Raw genomic sequence first — 17,139 nt, 5'->3', positions numbered from 1 at the left:
CCAAAAAATTAATGTGATTTGGAGGTATTCTGCTTGAATCCTAAAGAATCTATATAACTCTATTTTATGACATTTTATCAAAAATGCCCATTAAATTTAAATCACATGCAATCCATTAAAATACATATATTAAAAACAATACATTAAAATATCAACAGAATTGAATACACCGCCAGATTAATCTGTTATATTCTACGAAAATTCATAAATTGTTTATGAATTCAACATATATATATCTCTCTTCTATCAATGAGTAGAAAGATTATATGCATGAAAAAAATATGCAAAAGATTCTCCCTAGCTATAAATTCCATGAACACAGCTGTTTTATTCAATAACTGTGAAATCTCATATACCTTATTATCTTTTTAAACTCATATAAACAATAAAAATCACAAATTACAGCTCATATATGCTATCAGCTGAGAGGCTATATACTTATCTCTTTCATTATTTAGTTCACAGCAATAACATTTTCGCAGTGATGAGTAATTCAAACCAAAATGGTTTAACAAGCCCAATATCTACAGCTCCAGGGAGGCATGGAGGAGCACCTCAATATTCATTCAATTCTGATGGGTCTTTAATGACCAACGGTGAGCCAGTGAATGGCATCAACAAAACAGTCATACTTGAAATCCCTAGTGGATTTGATGTCATAAGTTGTGTGGTGCAATTTGCACTGCATTTCGGGCTTGCTGTAACTGTGCTTACTGGCCAGGGACTCATTTCTGAGGTTGATATTGCGTATCCAGTCAATGCAATCCCTCCCCCATGCGTTTCTATAAGCTTCCAGATAATTTCGTTTTCTGGGGCTTACCGTTGTTTAAATGCTGCTTCTGGAAATATTATTAGTTGTTTCCATGTTCAATTTGCAGATGCTGCAGGTAATGTTATGGGAGGACAGATTCTCTCTCAGATGAAAGCAGCAAGTGTTGTTACTCTTGTTCTTGCCGTTTCTACACAAGTCTGATGTTTTAATTCTTATCTCTCTAGTGTTGTTCTGCAGTGCAAGAGATCCACTAGCCATGTACTCTAATAAACTATCCAATTCAAATAAATCATTTTCAAATATTTATTCCTTATGTTTTTTATGATATACAACATTCCTTAATTATTAGTATATTTCATTTGGTATACACACAGAATATACATATGGAAATCAATTATAAGTTACATAAATATCAATGAAATACAATAAGAGAATATGGATTAAGATATATGCGGGGTGGCTTTCCTCAAAATGACTGCCTACGCATCATAAAATTTTGTGCAAATTACAATACTAAACAAACTTTAACTCAGTTTGTTGATTCTTGTATATACACACACCTATATTCTTTGTCCCTGCAATGAAATTAGAGGAGAGGAGGGGAAATTAGGGAATAGAGCAATGATGAAGACATGAGAAATCAGCTGTTCTGAAAGTATCTTATAATTAGTTTTTGCATCTTACCATGAAAATGGTTACGTTAGTGCAGCCAGTGGTGGATTTTAAATGCCAAGTCTTTCATATAAAAAGTGTTGGGTACAGAACTTGAAGACAACAAAAGATTTTATTTTTCTTAATGATTTACATGTGCTGGTATAACAGTCTTTATATAGATAGACAAAATATCTAGACTCTTCCTAGAATTCATCATTAACTAGATACATAAATAATTTGGAGACTCTTGGTTTCATACACTGAACATTGATCATGACTCTAGGACTAGGACTAGGATATTCTAGATACTTGGTTTATAGGAATTACAAATTATATTTTTAACATCCCCTAGTAATTTGTAATTCTCAGCTGATCTCTAAAGTATGTGAAGTTATTACTTGAGACTGACTTTGTGAGTATGTCTGCAACTTGCTCATTTGTACCAATGTAGTCCAACCGAATTTCTTCCTTTTGCAGTACCAAATTCCGAATGAAATGATAACGAAGTTTAATATGCTTGGTCTGACAATGAAAAATAGGGTTTTCAGTTATTGCTATGGCTGAATTGTTGTCGCGGTAAATAATAGTTGGTTCATTCTGGGCTTGCTCCAAGTCAAACAAAATCAGTCTTAACCAAACAGCTTCACATACATGATGTGTCTGTTGAAGAATCATATTCAGCTTCTGTGGAAGCTAGAGGTGTTGTTTTCTGTTTTTTTTATGACCAAGAAATAGCATTTGTTCCTAGAAAGAAAACATATCCAGATGTACTCTTGCCATTATCCAATGATCCTCCCCAATCACTATATGTATACCCAATCAGCCTATTATCTTCATTATAAACATACTTGAGACCATGACTTTTTGTACCCTTAAGATAGCGTAGAAACCGTTTTCCAACTGCATAGTGTATACGACTTGGATTATGCATGAATCTTCAAAGAAGGCTGACTGATTGTACAGTATTTGGGTACAGAACTTGAAGAAAACAGAAGAATTTGGGTGTATTGTTCTATTTAGATTCCAATGTTTGTCCATGTAATATTGAGAAGAAATACCAAAAATCACTATGGGAGAAATACATTGTGAGAAATACCAAATATTATTATAAGAGAAATGTCAAAAGTCGTCGCTCTTTTATGATTGGTAATAATTGCCATATTAATGTGCATAATTGCATTATATAGTAGATTGTATATGCATATATAAGAATCATTTGGTGACCATTATGCAGGTCAAATTTCCAACACATGTTTAATTAAATTTGTTTGCTTGAGGCATTTGTGTTAAAAATCTGCTATCGTTATTTATATTGTGGTCATTATCTACTTAGCACTCACCTCTAGTATCACTCTTTATTTCTTCATCAATTTTAAACTGTGCTCATATTTACAAAGATTGTGTGCTCGTATGTATCGTTTGAGCTGTATTGTTCTTTTCTTAATTCTAAAGATTTCATGCGTATTGTTCTATTTAGATTCCAAAGTTTGTCCATATAATATGGCTTGATCTTTTCATGTATACTTTCTATTATTTTTAAAGTTACATGAACTATTTCTAATAATTCTCTAGAAGAGAAAATGTGCAAAGAGCTCAGAGATATATAAGCACACTCCAACCAAGGAAAGAAACAGAAAGCATTGATCGGTAAAATCATATTATAACATTGGGAAGTTTTGTGATGTGAATATATATGGACAGATATCCGAACCCTTTAAAGGAATAGAACATTTTGAAGATTACATGCATTAAAATTCATTAATATTGATAGGAGGATATATATGTGCATGTGTATTTGATAATGTTAACTAAAATATATCTTAAAAATATATGAATATGATCTTTTCAATAGCATGAAGGCTGTATTTTTCCTCCGTATAGAATTTAAGTAAATAACCTATAACAAGTCAATAATTCATGCAAAGAGGACACACTTAAAGAATAAATTTATTGTCAAAATTTCGCATTAAAATATGTTTACATTCAGTGTAGACTCTGATTCCAAGGAATAGATATAATGTATTCCTGTGAAGTACTATGTGTCATTTGTAGAAATGTTAACCAAGTCCTTTTCTTTTCTCTAAAAAAGTATTGGTAGAAATACCATATGTTCTTGCACAAGTTGGTGTGTATAGTATTGATTTGGTATGTATTCTTCACACATTCTTCACCCTGCTATACTGCACCCTCTTTTACTTTTTTTCTGGAATGATGACTGTTGTGGTGACTCCAAAAGCCGACATTGCTGAAATCATTGCTGCTGCATTTTTTGCATTACAGAATATTTAGGATTTTTATTATCCCTAGGCCAGTAAGTTCTTTGATACTCTTTAGCATGTATATACATTCTAGAGAAGCATGAAAATGTATGCAATAGTTAAGCAAACCTTTTTTTTCTATTTAATTTTGACAACAAATGTTGAAACGATATTCATATGTATGTCTTTTATTTTTTAATATTTTACATTTTTTTTCCTTCAGCGGGGTAAATTGAGCAATACCAAATATAACTATGGGACAAATGTCAAAAATGGTCGCATTTTTATGATCGGTAATAGTTGCCATATTAATATGCATGAATTGTATATATAGTAGAATATTGTATATGTACATATAAGAATCATTTGGTGACAATGTTGCACGTCAAATTTCCAACACATGTTTAATTAAATTTACTTTAGTTCAGGCATTCGGTTAAAAATCTGCTATTGCGGTTATTATCTACTCGGCACTCACCTTCACCAACAAATCTAGTATCACTCTTTATTTCTTCATTAAATTTTAAATTCTTCTCATATTTACAAAGACTGTGTGCTCGTATGTACCGTCTGTTGTGTAGTGTTCTATTCTTAATCCTGAAGATTTGAGATGTATTCTTCTTATTAGATTCCAAAGTTTGTCCATATAATATGGATTGATGTTTTCATGTATATTTTCGATAATTTTTAAAGTTACATGAAATGTTTCAAATAATTTTCTAGAAGAGAAAATGTGCAGAGAGCTCGCAGATAAATCATGGAGCAGCTTTGAAAAGAAAGAAAAATCAAGAAGGATGTAATTCATTCTAGAGAACCAAATAAACACAATGCAACCACGGAAAGAAACAAAAAGCATTGATTGGTAAATGACATAACATTGGGAACCCGAACCCTTTAAAGGAATTGAACATTCTTAACATTACATGCATTAAAATTCGTTAATAGTGATGAGAGGTTTTATATGTGCATGTGTATTTTATAATATTAACTAAAATATATCTTAAATATATATAATATGATCGTTTCTACAACGTGAAGCTGTGTATTTTTTCTTTGTATAGAATATAAGTAAATAACCTATAATAAGTAAGTTATTCCTGCAAAAAGGACACACTTAAAAAATAAATCTATTGGCAACATTTTCAATTAAAATATGTTTGCATTTAGTAGACTCCGAGTCCTAGGAATAGATATCACCTATTGGTGTGCTTTAGTACTCCCGGGTGATTTGTAGTATTACTGTCATGACTTAACAATGGCTGGGTCTTTCCCTTTATAAACTCTCATTAGGAGGCTGTATTGCATCTCTATCTCATGTTGGAATTAATGCACTTTCACATTCATGTATCTCTAGTATTTTCTAGTAAGATTTGTTTTAATTATATTTTCATGAACATAGTATTCAGATCATCTGGGATTCATTGAATTTGATATCTACAATTATTCTAGAAACATCTGTAAGGTCATATATATTACATTGTACTTCTTCAGCATGAATATATACAAAATCACAAGTTTCATATAGATATTAAGAGCTCTGCAGTAGCAACTCAATAAAAATTCCTACAAATTGGCATCAGAGCAGTGTTTCGATTCCAAACTGGGATTAAAATAAGAAGTTAAGTATGGCGTCTACTTCAGTTCCTAGTGGTGAGTCCCAGTCATCTTTAATTCCCTTCTTTGATGGTGAAGATTATGACTACTGGAAGATAAAAATGAAGACTGTTCTACGGGCTGAAGGCTTGTGGAATATCATGGAGAAAGGCTTTGCAGAACCTGCTGACGAGGCTAGCTTGACAGAAGCAGAATTAAAGAAAATTGAAGCATTTCGTCGCCAAGATGCCACAGCACTAAGCAAGCTTCAGATAGGTGTCACAAAACTAATTTTTTCAAGGATTTCAAGGGCAAATACGGCAAAAGAAGCATGGGAAATCCTCGAGACTGAATTTCATGGAGCTGAGAAGGTGAGAAGTATCAATCTTCAATCTCTTAAAAAAGATTTTGAGAATCTAAAATTGAAGGATTCTGAAAATATTCAAAGTTATCATGCTCGAGTAATGGAAATTGTGAACCAAATGAGAACTTATGATGATGATATATCTGACCAACATGTTGTGGAGAAAATCTTGATCAGTTTGACGGACAAGTATGAAAATATTGTTGCTGTTATTGAAGAAACTAAAGATCTCACCGAGTTGTCATTAAAAGAATTGATGGGTTCTCTCCAAGCACATGAAAAGAGAAGATTTAAACAAACGGAGCAAACAGAGAATGCATTTCAGTCAAAGACAAAGGTGAAGGCGCAACCATTTACAAGGAAGGATGGTTACAATCAAGAGCAGAAAAAGGCTGATTGGAGGAAAAAGAATGAATATTTTAACAGCAACAAGAAGGTAGAAAACAATGACAGAGGTACAAGCTTTAACTCTAAACTATTCTGCAAAATTTGCAAAAAGACTAGTCATATGACATCTAAATGCTGGTTTAAGAGGAAACTACAATGTCATTATTGTAATAGATTTGGTCACCTCGAGAAAGATTGCAGATTTAAATTTCAGGAAAGAGCAAATTTTAATGAAGAAAAGGTGGATAACAAAGAGGAAGATTGTTTATTTTATGCGTGTCATTCTAGTCACCATGAAGATAATAATGTTTGGTTCCTCGATAGTGGCTGCAACAATCATATGTGTGAAAATGAAAATATTTTTGTGCACCTGGATACTACATTAAATCTAAATGTGAGAATGGGAAATGGGACAGTAGCTGAAGCTGAAGGCAAAGGCACAATTGCTGTCAAAACAAAATCAGGTGTAAAATATATTCGTGATGTTCTTCTTGTTCCAGATTTGAAGGAAAATTGGTTAAGTGTTGGACAGCTTCTGGAGCATGGTTATTCTCTTGTTTTTGAAGATAACTTTTGCAAGATTTTTGACAAGAAGAACAACAATCAGGACATTGCTCAAGTAAAAATGGAGAGCAACAGAAACTTTAAAGGCTGATGTTGTTGAAGAGTCATGGCTTTGGCACAAGAGATTTTGTCACCTGAACTTTCAGGGATTAAAGCTTCTCAAGCAAAGAAACATGGTGGACGGACTACCAGAATTACAAAGTAAGATGGATCCTTGTGAAGGTTGTATCATGGGAAAACATCACAGAATTCCATTTCCTAAAGGGAAGTCATGGAGAGCTAGGAAACGTCTAGAGCTTATACATACCGATATTTGTGGCCCAATGAAGACTCCATCTTTGGGACAACAAAGGTACTTTATCATTTTTATTGACGATTTTACAAGAATGACTTGGATTTACTTTTTGAAGGAGAAGTCAGAAGTTTTCACTGTGTTCAAGAGATTTAAAGCTCTTGTAGAAAAGCAATCAGGTTCTAGTATAAAGTGCATTCGAAGCGATAGAGGAGGAGAACATACATCTAAAGAATTTGAAGAATATTGCAAAGACGAAGGAATTTGGAAGCAACTAACAGCTGGATATAGTCCACAGCAAAACGGAGTTGCTGAGCGGAAAAATAGAACCATTATTGAAATGAGCAGATCCATGATGAATGAAAAAGGGCTCCCAAAAAAGTTTTGGGCAGAAGCTACAAACACGGCTATATATATCCTTAATAGGTGTCCCACGAAAGCTGTACAGAACATGACACCTTTGGAAGCATGGAGTGGTGAAAAACCTTCTGTAAGTCATTTTAAAATTTTTGGTTGTGTTTGTTATGCCCATATTCCAGCAGAGAAGCGTACTAAATTAGATGATAAAAGTACAAAATGCATTTTTATCGGATATAGTCTTGAGACTAAATTAGCATACAGACTTTATAATGTCAAAACTAACAAACTGATTGTTAGTAGAGATGTTTTATTTGATGAAAAAGCAGCCTGGGATTGGAGAGAAAAACAAGAGGACCATATCAGTCATCCTAATTCTTCAATAATAAGTGAAGAATGTGAAGAAAGTGGCGAAAGAGAAGTACAAGCTCATACCTCAGAATCTGAATTGGAGGATGATAATGAATCTCCACCAAGAAAATGGAGGCGATTAAGCGACATCTATCAGACCTGTAATTTTGTAGTTGGTGAACCAGAAACCTTTGAAGAAGCAGTGAAGCATGATGTATGGCAACAAGTAATGGAAGAAGAAATGCATATGATTGAGAAAAATAAAACATGGGAGCTGGTAGACAAGCCTGAAGGAAGAGAAAATATCGGTCTAAAGTGGATTTACAAGACTAAGTTAAATCAAAATGGAGAAATACAGAAACATAAGGCGAGACTAGTCACTAAAGGGTTCACACAAAAGGCTGGTATTGATTTTTCAGAGACATTCTCACCTGTGGCAAGGCTAGAAACTATAAGAACCTTGATTGCTCTTGCAGCACAAAAGATATGGAAAATTTCTCAGCTTGATGTTAAGTCAGCTTCCTTAAACGGAAAGCTGGATGAGGAAATTTATGTTGAGCAACCGCAAGGTTTCGTGGTAGAAGGGGGAGAAATAAAGTATTAAAACTCAAAAAGGCCCTTTATGGTCTAAAACAATCGCCTCGAACTTGGTACAAAGAAATTGATACTTACCTCTTGAAAAATGGATTTCAAAGAAGTAAGAGTGAGGCAACCTTATATTGTAAAGAAAAATGGAAGCAATATTCTGATTGTGTGTCTCTATGTTGACGATCTCATCTTTACAGGAAACGATGACAAAATGATGCAAAGCTTTAAAGAACACATGATGAAGGCATATGAGATGAGTGATTTAGGGCTACTTCACTACTTTTCGGGTATCGAAGTAACTCAGAAGGCAGAAGGGATTTTTGTCTCACAAAAGAGGTATGCAAAAAGTATTCTTGAAAAATTTAATATGTCAAATTGCAAGCCTGTTTCTACACCATTAGTTGTTAGTGAAAAGTTATCAAGTATCACTTCATCCGGGATGCAGTTGAAGAAGGTGAAATTAGACTACAGTATTGCAAGTCTCAAGAACAACTCGCTGATATTTTTACAAAAGCCCTCCCCAAAGAGAAGTTCTTCTATCTACGAGATCGCATTGGAGTTGTCAAACAAGTGCATTAAGGGGGAGTGTTGGAATTAATGCACTTTCACATTCATGTATCTCTAGTATTTTCTAGTAAGATACTACTAATGACTATCTACCACCACCACACACCTCATTTGCTACCATCATGGAGCTCCTACAACTATAATTGATCATCAATAATCAACCACTAATAACAATCATAAGGAAATTATCTTAATTTTTAAAAATAAATTTGATGATATTACTGCATAAAATAGTGATTAACAACATATAAACTTGTGATTTCTGTAGTTATAAAGGGTGATAGAAGGAATGGTTTCTAGTTTCTAGAATAACTTTGGTTTCTATGTGATCACTTGCCTATATATATATAATTGTGTATCTCGTAACCTCATCAATAAAAAATATTAAGGATAATTAATTCTGACGTCCCTGAACTATAGGCTGTTTATTATCTAGGTCCCTCTCCTATTTTTCTCAATAATGCGATCCTTAAACTTTTAATTTTTTCTGATTCGCGTCCTTCCGTTAAAAGTCAACTAACAGACGTTAGTCAATGCTTACGTGTCTGATGCTTACGTGTCTAGTGCTTATGTGGCTGACTTTCCAAAAGCTTTTTTGCACCCTCGACATCCATATCCACAATCTTCTTCGATTTCCAGCATACCCCGTAAGCATTGCCAATGCTTTAGCAGCTGCTTCTTTATCCTCAACAGCTTTACCATCCAGCATCCTCACCAAAGGTGCAATGCCCCCAAATTCCCCCAACTCCTTTCGCGTTTTTATATCGTAATCCCAAATTATAAACAGCCCTAGCAGCAACAACTCTCAGTCTCTCACTCCCAACACATTACAATTCAAATCCAACACAATCCATCCCAAAATCCACTCGAAACAATAACCTCAGCAATTGGATGACACCACAACCTTCAAACCCCTAACATTCGAAACAGAATCCAATAATTCATCAAAAACTTAACCCCGCCTTCCTTCACAATAAAAAGCTTCAACCTTTCATCATTAATCAAACACAAATTACACAAACACCCAATCACATTTTCCCACAGTACAGACTTTTTCTTTGGCAAACCCGAAACCCGATTCGAGGACACGAATCAATGCTTGAATTAAAGCCAACCCTTCTGCAATGAAAACATGCTTGCTTGAAGAACTGAAACCCTAAAAATCAAAACGACGTCGGTTTTTTTAAGCTGAGGGGACGAGTTTGAATGCCGTAAGCGCAGGAGCAAATGGAAATAACATATTTTTGAATATTATTTTAAGTTGCCAAATCAACAGAATATAAGCATTAGCCACGTAAGGATCAGCCACATAGCATTGACTAACGTCTGTTAGTTGACTTTTAACGGAAGGATGTGAATCAGAAAATATTAAAAATTTAAGGATCACATTATTGAGAAAAATAGGAGAGGGACCTAGATAATAAACCACTTATAGTTCACGGACGTTAGAATTAATTATCCCAAAATATTATTATCGCGCGCACTTGTTATTTCCTCGTCACGGTACTTAAAATATATAATTAAGTTATTAAATATTTCTTGCGTCAGTGTAACTTTAATCAAAGATTAATTATGTTAATATAAATATTAATCACGCCTATTCATAAATAGTAATTTTTTGACAATTAAAAAATAAAGTTATTAAATAATAATTACATACTTGAGAATTTGGGATTGTTACCTCTCTATAATTATTTTTCCTTTGTGGAGTATAATCTACGAGATTTTGATAGAGTATACTGTATACTTGAATTCTTTTGGTGGATATCAAATATATGATTTTCTTCATTGTTATTTTTTTTCCCGAACATAATCTACGAGATTTTTGTAGAGTATACTTGAATAATTTAGGACGAATATTATACTTTAAGGGGGTGTATTCGATTGAGATTTTAAAAATTTTTTTCATTCATGAAATCCGAGTGTATTCAATTGGGATTATTTAAAATCTATTAAAATCTTGGAATATTCAATTGAGATTTTAAATTATGCTACTGGTGGTATTCAATTAGGATTTCAAATTATGCTTAAAAATCCTATGATATTCAATTGAGATTGTTTAAAATTTTATTAAAATCTGAAGGCTGATGGATTTTTTTTGGATTAAATAAAATTAGGGATTTTGTGGGATTGGTTAGTGTATTTTATGTTTTTTGAAATCACACCAAAATCAATGAGATTTTGAAGGATTGTGCTTAAATGGTAAAAAAATTATATCAACTCTATGGCAATTTATCAAGAACCCACATAAAATCAAAATCAAATACAATCAATTAAAATCCATATATTAAAAACAATCAATTAAAATCTCAACCAAATACATGGCCAGAGTTTGCATAGAATCAAAATCTGTTATATTCTATAAAAATTCATAAATTCTTTATTAAGAATTCAGTACATATATATCTCTTCTATCACTGAATGAGTGGAAAGATTATATATGTGAAAAAAATATGCTAAAGATTGTCTCTAGCTATAAATTCCATGAACACAGCTGTTTTATTCAATAACTGTGAAATCTCATATCCCTTATTATCTTTTTAAACTCATATAAACAACAAAAATCACAAATTACAGCTCATATTGCTATCAGAGAGGTTTATCATGAACATCTATAAATTGCTCGCCTCCTAGTGCAACACCCTATATATACTTATCTCTTTCATTGTTTAGTTGACAGCAATAACATTTTCTCAGTGATGAGTAATTCAAACCAACATTGTTTAACAAGCCCAATATCTACAGCTCCAGGGAGGCATGGAGGAGCTCCTCATTATTCGTTCAATTATGTGTCCAGAAGCAGCATTTGAACAACGGTAAGTTCTCGAAAATGAAATTATCTGGTAGCATGTAGAACTGCACTGCAGACGGATTGCACCCTGTGAATACGCAACATCGACATCAGAAATGAGTCCCTGCAGGCCAGTAAGCACACTTACAAAAAGCCCAGAATAAGGATTTAAGGATTTGTGTTCAGAATCTGCTATCGTTAGTTATATATTTATGCAGAAGAGTAGCCAGGGACACATTTCTGTTGTTGATGTTGCGTATCCACTAGGTGCAATCCCTCCTCAGTGCGTTTCTACAAGCTTCCAGATGATTTCCAATTCTGGGACTTACAGTTGTTTGTAATGCTGCTTCTGGACACATTATTAGTTGTTTTCATTTTCAATTTGCAGATGCTGGAGGTAACTTTATGGGAGGAAGGGTGGTCTCTCACATGAAAGCAGCAAGTATTGTTACGCTTGTACTTGCCGTTTCTACAGAAGTCTGATGTTTTAATTTTATTATCTCTAGCGTTGTTCTGCAGTGCAAGAGATCCGCTAGCCATGTACACTGATAAACCATCGGGTTCAAATAAATCATTTTCAAATATTTATTCCTTATGTTTTTCAAGCTGATACATACTTTTCCGTATGTGCATCACTTTATTCTTGCAATGATTTATTGCATTTAGTATACACATAGATAATACATTTAGAAGTAATCTATATATCTGACGTGGCGTATTCTAAATCTCTTATTCTAATTTTCCTCAATTTTGTTAGGATCATGTGCTTACCAGTGCGCTAAAAGCCGGAGCTTTTAAAGAAGATGCAACATTATTTCCTTATACTTAGGACATTAATTACAAGCGCCTCGTGCTGGACATAGAGCCCATAATATCCCCAACAATCCCCCCCCCCAGCATTTGCCTATCAGGATGCCTTCCTTGGGTTTCGAGCTTTTAGAGAAGGTGCAACCTTACTTCCTTATACATAACATATTACAAGCGCATCGTGTTCATGTTTATATAACTAGGTAGATGCTGGACACAGAGCCCATGATATCCCAACAATCCCCCCAAGTCAAGCTTCACAGCAAAGAAGTGTCTTGATCTAGTTAATGCGGATCTCTGTTGTCCCATCTCGCCATCAACGCCATCTGGGAACAAATATATTCTCTTGTTAGTCGATGATTCACTACAAGAAAACTGTTAATAAACATCACACATAAGACATCAGTCACTTCGGCCACTGATGTCTAAAGTATCATAGACATCGTCCATTTTTTATTTGATGTCCATATAGTTTTAAAACATCGCAGATTTCGAAACCGATGTCTTAAGTTCAAATATTAAAATTAAGCGCGCTGCCTCCCAATTGTTTTCCCCCCTTAGCTGGAAATCCCCTCCTTAATGTTTTTTCTTTCCCTCTAACACATACATTCAGACAAACTAAAGCCTAAAAACTAAAAACTAAAAATAGAAAAACACTCAAACCTCTCTCTCTCGACTCTCTCTCACTCACACCTCTCTCTCTCTCGACTCTCTCTCACTCACACCTCTCTCTCGACGATCTCCGCGCCGCTCCTCCTCTCTCCACCTCAGCTTCGCTCTCAGCTCCGCTCACCACCTCCTCCGCTCTCAGCTCTCTCTCGCCACTCTCCACCTCCACTCGCAGCTCTCTCTCCGCCGCTCTCTCTGCTCAGCTCTCTCTCTCTGTTTCAAGGTTTGTCTCTTCTCTTCTGCTTATAACTTGAGGCCCCATAGTTTTGTGAATCAAAATCCGAGTTCTTAAAATTGGGGGTTTTATGAAATTGAAACCCTAATTTTGTTATTTGTTTTGTTAATTGATACTGGGTTCTCGTTGTAGCTTTATTTAAGCTAATTGGTATTTATTTTTTGAATTTATTTATTTTGTCAAAAACCCTAGTTCTTGTTGTTATTTGTTACTTGTTTATATGTTTTTAGGATAAGTTTGTGGATAGTTACCATGTATTACAGGACTGCAGTTTGTATAGTGTGGGGTTAAATTATATGTGCATTTGATTAAATGAATGTAGGTTGTTGTTGTAAGTTTGGTTGATGTAGGCTAAATGAAATATAGGGCATAAGATATACATAATAATATTTAATCATAAAATTAGGTCTGAATTTTAGTGACATACCAGGTGGTTTGAAATGGACAAGTCTTGGATAAAGGCAGATAGAGATTCCTTACAGTATGAAGTTGGTGTAGAAAATTTCTTGATTTTCGCGGAGGAAAATGCTAAAAACCCAAAGAAGATACGTTGCCCCTGTTCACGTTGTGCTAACTTCAAAAAAACTTCTGTCAATGCAATCAGGGGTCATCTATATGAATCTGGGTTTAGTTTAGGGTATTTGGATTGGATTTGGCATGGGGAAGAGGTTGGTAACTTTATTAACTCACATGCGGGTAGTTCTTGCCCTGCTAAAATTCCAACACACGTTAGCGAAACGGTTAAAGTATGTGAAGCAGCCTATAATGATGGAGAATGCGATAATGAATCAGATGACTTTATGAGGTTTGTTTCCGATGCGGAACAACCTCTTTTTGAGGGAAGTGAGTGCACCAAACTAGAGTCAGTCTTGAAATTACATAATTGGAAGGCTAGGTTTGGAGTTAGTGATAAGGCCTTCACTGATCTTCTTGAATCTGTTGGCTCGTTTCTTCCTAAAGGTAATGTGCTTCCGCCAAATATGTATGAAGCGAAGAAAACCTTGACTGATTTAGGACTTGAGTATGTTAAATTCCATGATTGTCCAAATGACTGTGTATTATACAGGGGTCCAGTTCTCGAGTCTTTAGATGAGTGTCCAAAGTGCCAAATTTCTCGCTGGAAAATTGCAAAAGACGGTAAAGTTAGGATTAACGTTCCAGCGAGAGTTATGTGGTATTTTCCGATAATCCCCAGATTCAAACGGCTTTTTAAATCTGCCGATACTGCTAAATTAATGAGTTGGCATGCGAATAATCGATCTAAAGATGGAAAGATGCGTCATCCATCTGATTCCCCTTCTTGGAGAAATGTAGATAGTAGGTGGCCTGAGTTTGGAAGTGAGGACAGAAATATACGCTTAGGATTAGCGACAGATGGTATAAATCTATATAATAATGGATTAAACAATCGGTACAGCTGTTGGCCAGTTATGTTAGTAACATATAATCTTCCTCCATGGTTATGCATGAAGAGGAAGTTTATGATGTTAACAACATTGATTTCCGGCCCGCACGAGCCTGGAAATAATATTGACATATATCTACAGCCATTAATCGATGATTTAAAAAAATTATGGGAGGAGGGTGAACCAAATGTTTATGATGCACATAGTAAATCCTACTTCACTCTCAAGGCAGTTCTAATGTGGACAGTGAATGATTTCCCGGGATACGCAAATCTGTCACGCTGCAGAAATAAGGGTTATATGGCTTGTCCAATCTGTGGTGATCAAACTGTGGCTAAATATTTAAATCATAGTAGGAAAATGTGTTACCTAGGTCATGGTCGATATTTAGACCATCATCATCCTTATAGGAGGCAGCGAATGGCTTTTGATGGAGAACAAGAACTTGGTGATGCACCTGAGCCACTCAGTGGAGAAGAAGTGTTGGCGCAACAACAGAAACTTGAATTCAGTTTTGGGAAAGGGGGAAAGTCGAAAAAGGTGGAGTATGCATGGAAGTAAAAATCAATTTTTTTTGAGTTAGAATATTGGAAGTTTCACCATGTTCGTCATTGTTTAGATGTTATGCACATCAAGAAGAACGTGTGTGATAACATAATTGGGACACTACTTAACCTGAAATTCAAGACTAAGGACGGCGTTGCCTCTCGTCTTGATATGGTTGAGATGGGTGTAAGGCCTGATTTAGCTCCTGAAATAGGAGAAAAGAGGACATACTTACCTCCTGCCCCTTTTACTTTGTCTAGAAAAGAAAAGGAAAATAATGTTGGGATCATTGTCCAATATGAAACTACCATATGGACATGCATCCAATATTAAAAATTGTGTCTCAATGCCTGATTTGAAGTTGTATGGGCTGAAGTCCCATGATTGTCATGTCCTCCTCCAACAGTTACTACCGGTTTGTATTCGTTCCGTGCTTCCGAAAAATGTAAGGGTAAGTATAATCAGATTATGCTTTTTCTTCAACTCTTTGTGCAACAAAGTCGTAGATGTGTCCAGATTGAGTAAACTCCAATCAGATGTGATTCTGACCTTGTGCGAGTTGGAAAAAATATTCCCTCCATCATTTTTTGATGTTATGATACATCTAACAGTCCACTTAGTAAGGGAATTGCGTTTATGTGGCCTGGTTTTTTATAGGTGGATGTTTCCATTTGAACGATTTAATAAAATATTGAAGAGTTATGTACGGAACCGATTTTATCCAGAAGGTTGTATAGCTGAAGGTTATATTAAAGAAGAATCAATTGAATTTTGCACGGGGTTCTTTACCGAGAGTAGCAGAACTGCTGGTCTTGACAAAGATGAAAATTTTTCTGGTCCAGTTGGTGGCGTGACAATGAAGTCGGTGGCAGAAAAGGAACGAGATGAGGCACATCTCACAGTCCTCCTTAATAATATTGAAGTGGAAGCATATATTAAGTAAGTAAATTATTTATACGTAGTATTTCTTATAAGTCCTGTAGTAGTCCCTTTTTATAATGGTTTTTTCTTATTTAATGTAATTATGATCAGGTTGCATAAGGAATATTTGGAAAGAATTTACGAAGGAAAAAAGAAGGGTGCACAATGGCTATTGGGAGGGCACAATCGACAATTTGCAGACTGGTTTCAACAGACAGTTGGGTGACATTCTTCTCCTATTTTATTTCAATTTTCTTCAATTTGTGATTTACTTGATATCAACTTATAGGCCTTATGACTTTATGTGCAGGTGAGTACAGAAATCAGTGACGGGAAAGCCATTTCAGAAACAATAAGATGGTTGGCAGGAAAACCATCTTATTCAGTGTTGACTTATGAAGGCTATGTGGTTGACGGGGTCCGATACCACACAAAGGAGCGAGATAATTGATAGAGCATATATTTATATATGTTGTTATATGATTTTATTCCCATAATTTTAGTATTTTGTAAATAATCGGGATGTTACTAATTGATTATAAGTGTTTAATTTCAGCCTTTCAGGAAAATAAATATTCCTAAAGTTGGATTAAATCAAGTTTATTTGAGCTTAATCAAATGGAAATTCGGACTTTATGGATAGCCAGCGCACCAAATCTTATTTGGGCCGTAACTTGAGTTCCGGACGTCAGAATTGGGCGATTCAACAGCCCACGCGAAGATATTGGAATTCTCTACAAGTTTAAGGTGGTCCAGATATCAAAAGCCAACTGGATCAGCCCAGAATCAGGCCTGAACAGCAGCCTACGAATTTCAGCATCAGAATCCAACCCGTTTTAGGATATTATTTTATTTTCTTGTAAATTAAGAAAACTCTTATATATATTAGGGTTTGATAGAGATTAGAAACAACTAACTTGTATCATATAGAATAATTTAGAAATAGCCTTTTTAGAGAGAAAAAGGAGAGATCACTTGTGAGAGAGATTGGAAGGAGTGAAGGGATTCATCCGGACG

The 17,139-nt window shown here is 34.8% G+C and overlaps 2 protein-coding genes across 2 annotated transcripts; both read left to right on the top strand.

The window, feature by feature from the left end:
- Positions 1-484: 484 nt before the first annotated feature.
- On the top strand, positions 485-973 carry LOC135149580 (AT-hook motif nuclear-localized protein 23-like). The gene has a single exon (XM_064085321.1). It carries the CDS (start codon positions 485-487, stop codon positions 971-973), a length of 489 nt encoding a protein of 162 aa, XP_063941391.1.
- A 12,716-nt stretch (positions 974-13,689) lies between these two features.
- LOC108204008 (uncharacterized) lies at positions 13,690-16,573 on the top strand. Its single transcript, XM_017373251.2, has 4 exons — positions 13,690-15,200; positions 15,859-16,140; positions 16,234-16,339; positions 16,433-16,573. The coding sequence occupies exons 1-4, from the start codon at positions 13,690-13,692 to the stop codon at positions 16,571-16,573; spliced, it is 2,040 nt and encodes a 679-aa protein (XP_017228740.2).
- The last annotated feature ends 566 nt before the right edge of the window (positions 16,574-17,139 follow it).

This window comes from Daucus carota, chromosome 9 (assembly GCF_001625215.2).
Source record: "Daucus carota subsp. sativus chromosome 9, DH1 v3.0, whole genome shotgun sequence".
Taxonomy (NCBI): Eukaryota; Viridiplantae; Streptophyta; class Magnoliopsida; order Apiales; family Apiaceae; genus Daucus; species Daucus carota.
This window is presented reverse-complemented; position numbering and strand designations above follow the sequence as displayed.

What these genes read in the sequence shown, in the direction of transcription:
- LOC108204008 (XM_017373251.2), top strand. Translation starts at nt 13,690, where the DNA reads ATGGACAAGTCTTGGATAAAGGCAGATAGAGATTCCTTACAGTATGAA. An exon ending in GAAGTGGAAGCATATATTAA is followed by an intron (nt 16,141 to 16,233) that starts GTAAGTAAATTA and finishes AATTATGATCAG; the next exon opens with GTTGCATAAGGAATATTTGG. An exon ending in CAGACTGGTTTCAACAGACA is followed by an intron (nt 16,340 to 16,432) that starts GTTGGGTGACAT and finishes CTTTATGTGCAG; the next exon opens with GTGAGTACAGAAATCAGTGA.
- LOC135149580 (XM_064085321.1), top strand. Translation starts at nt 485, where the DNA reads ATGAGTAATTCAAACCAAAATGGTTTAACAAGCCCAATATCTACAGCT.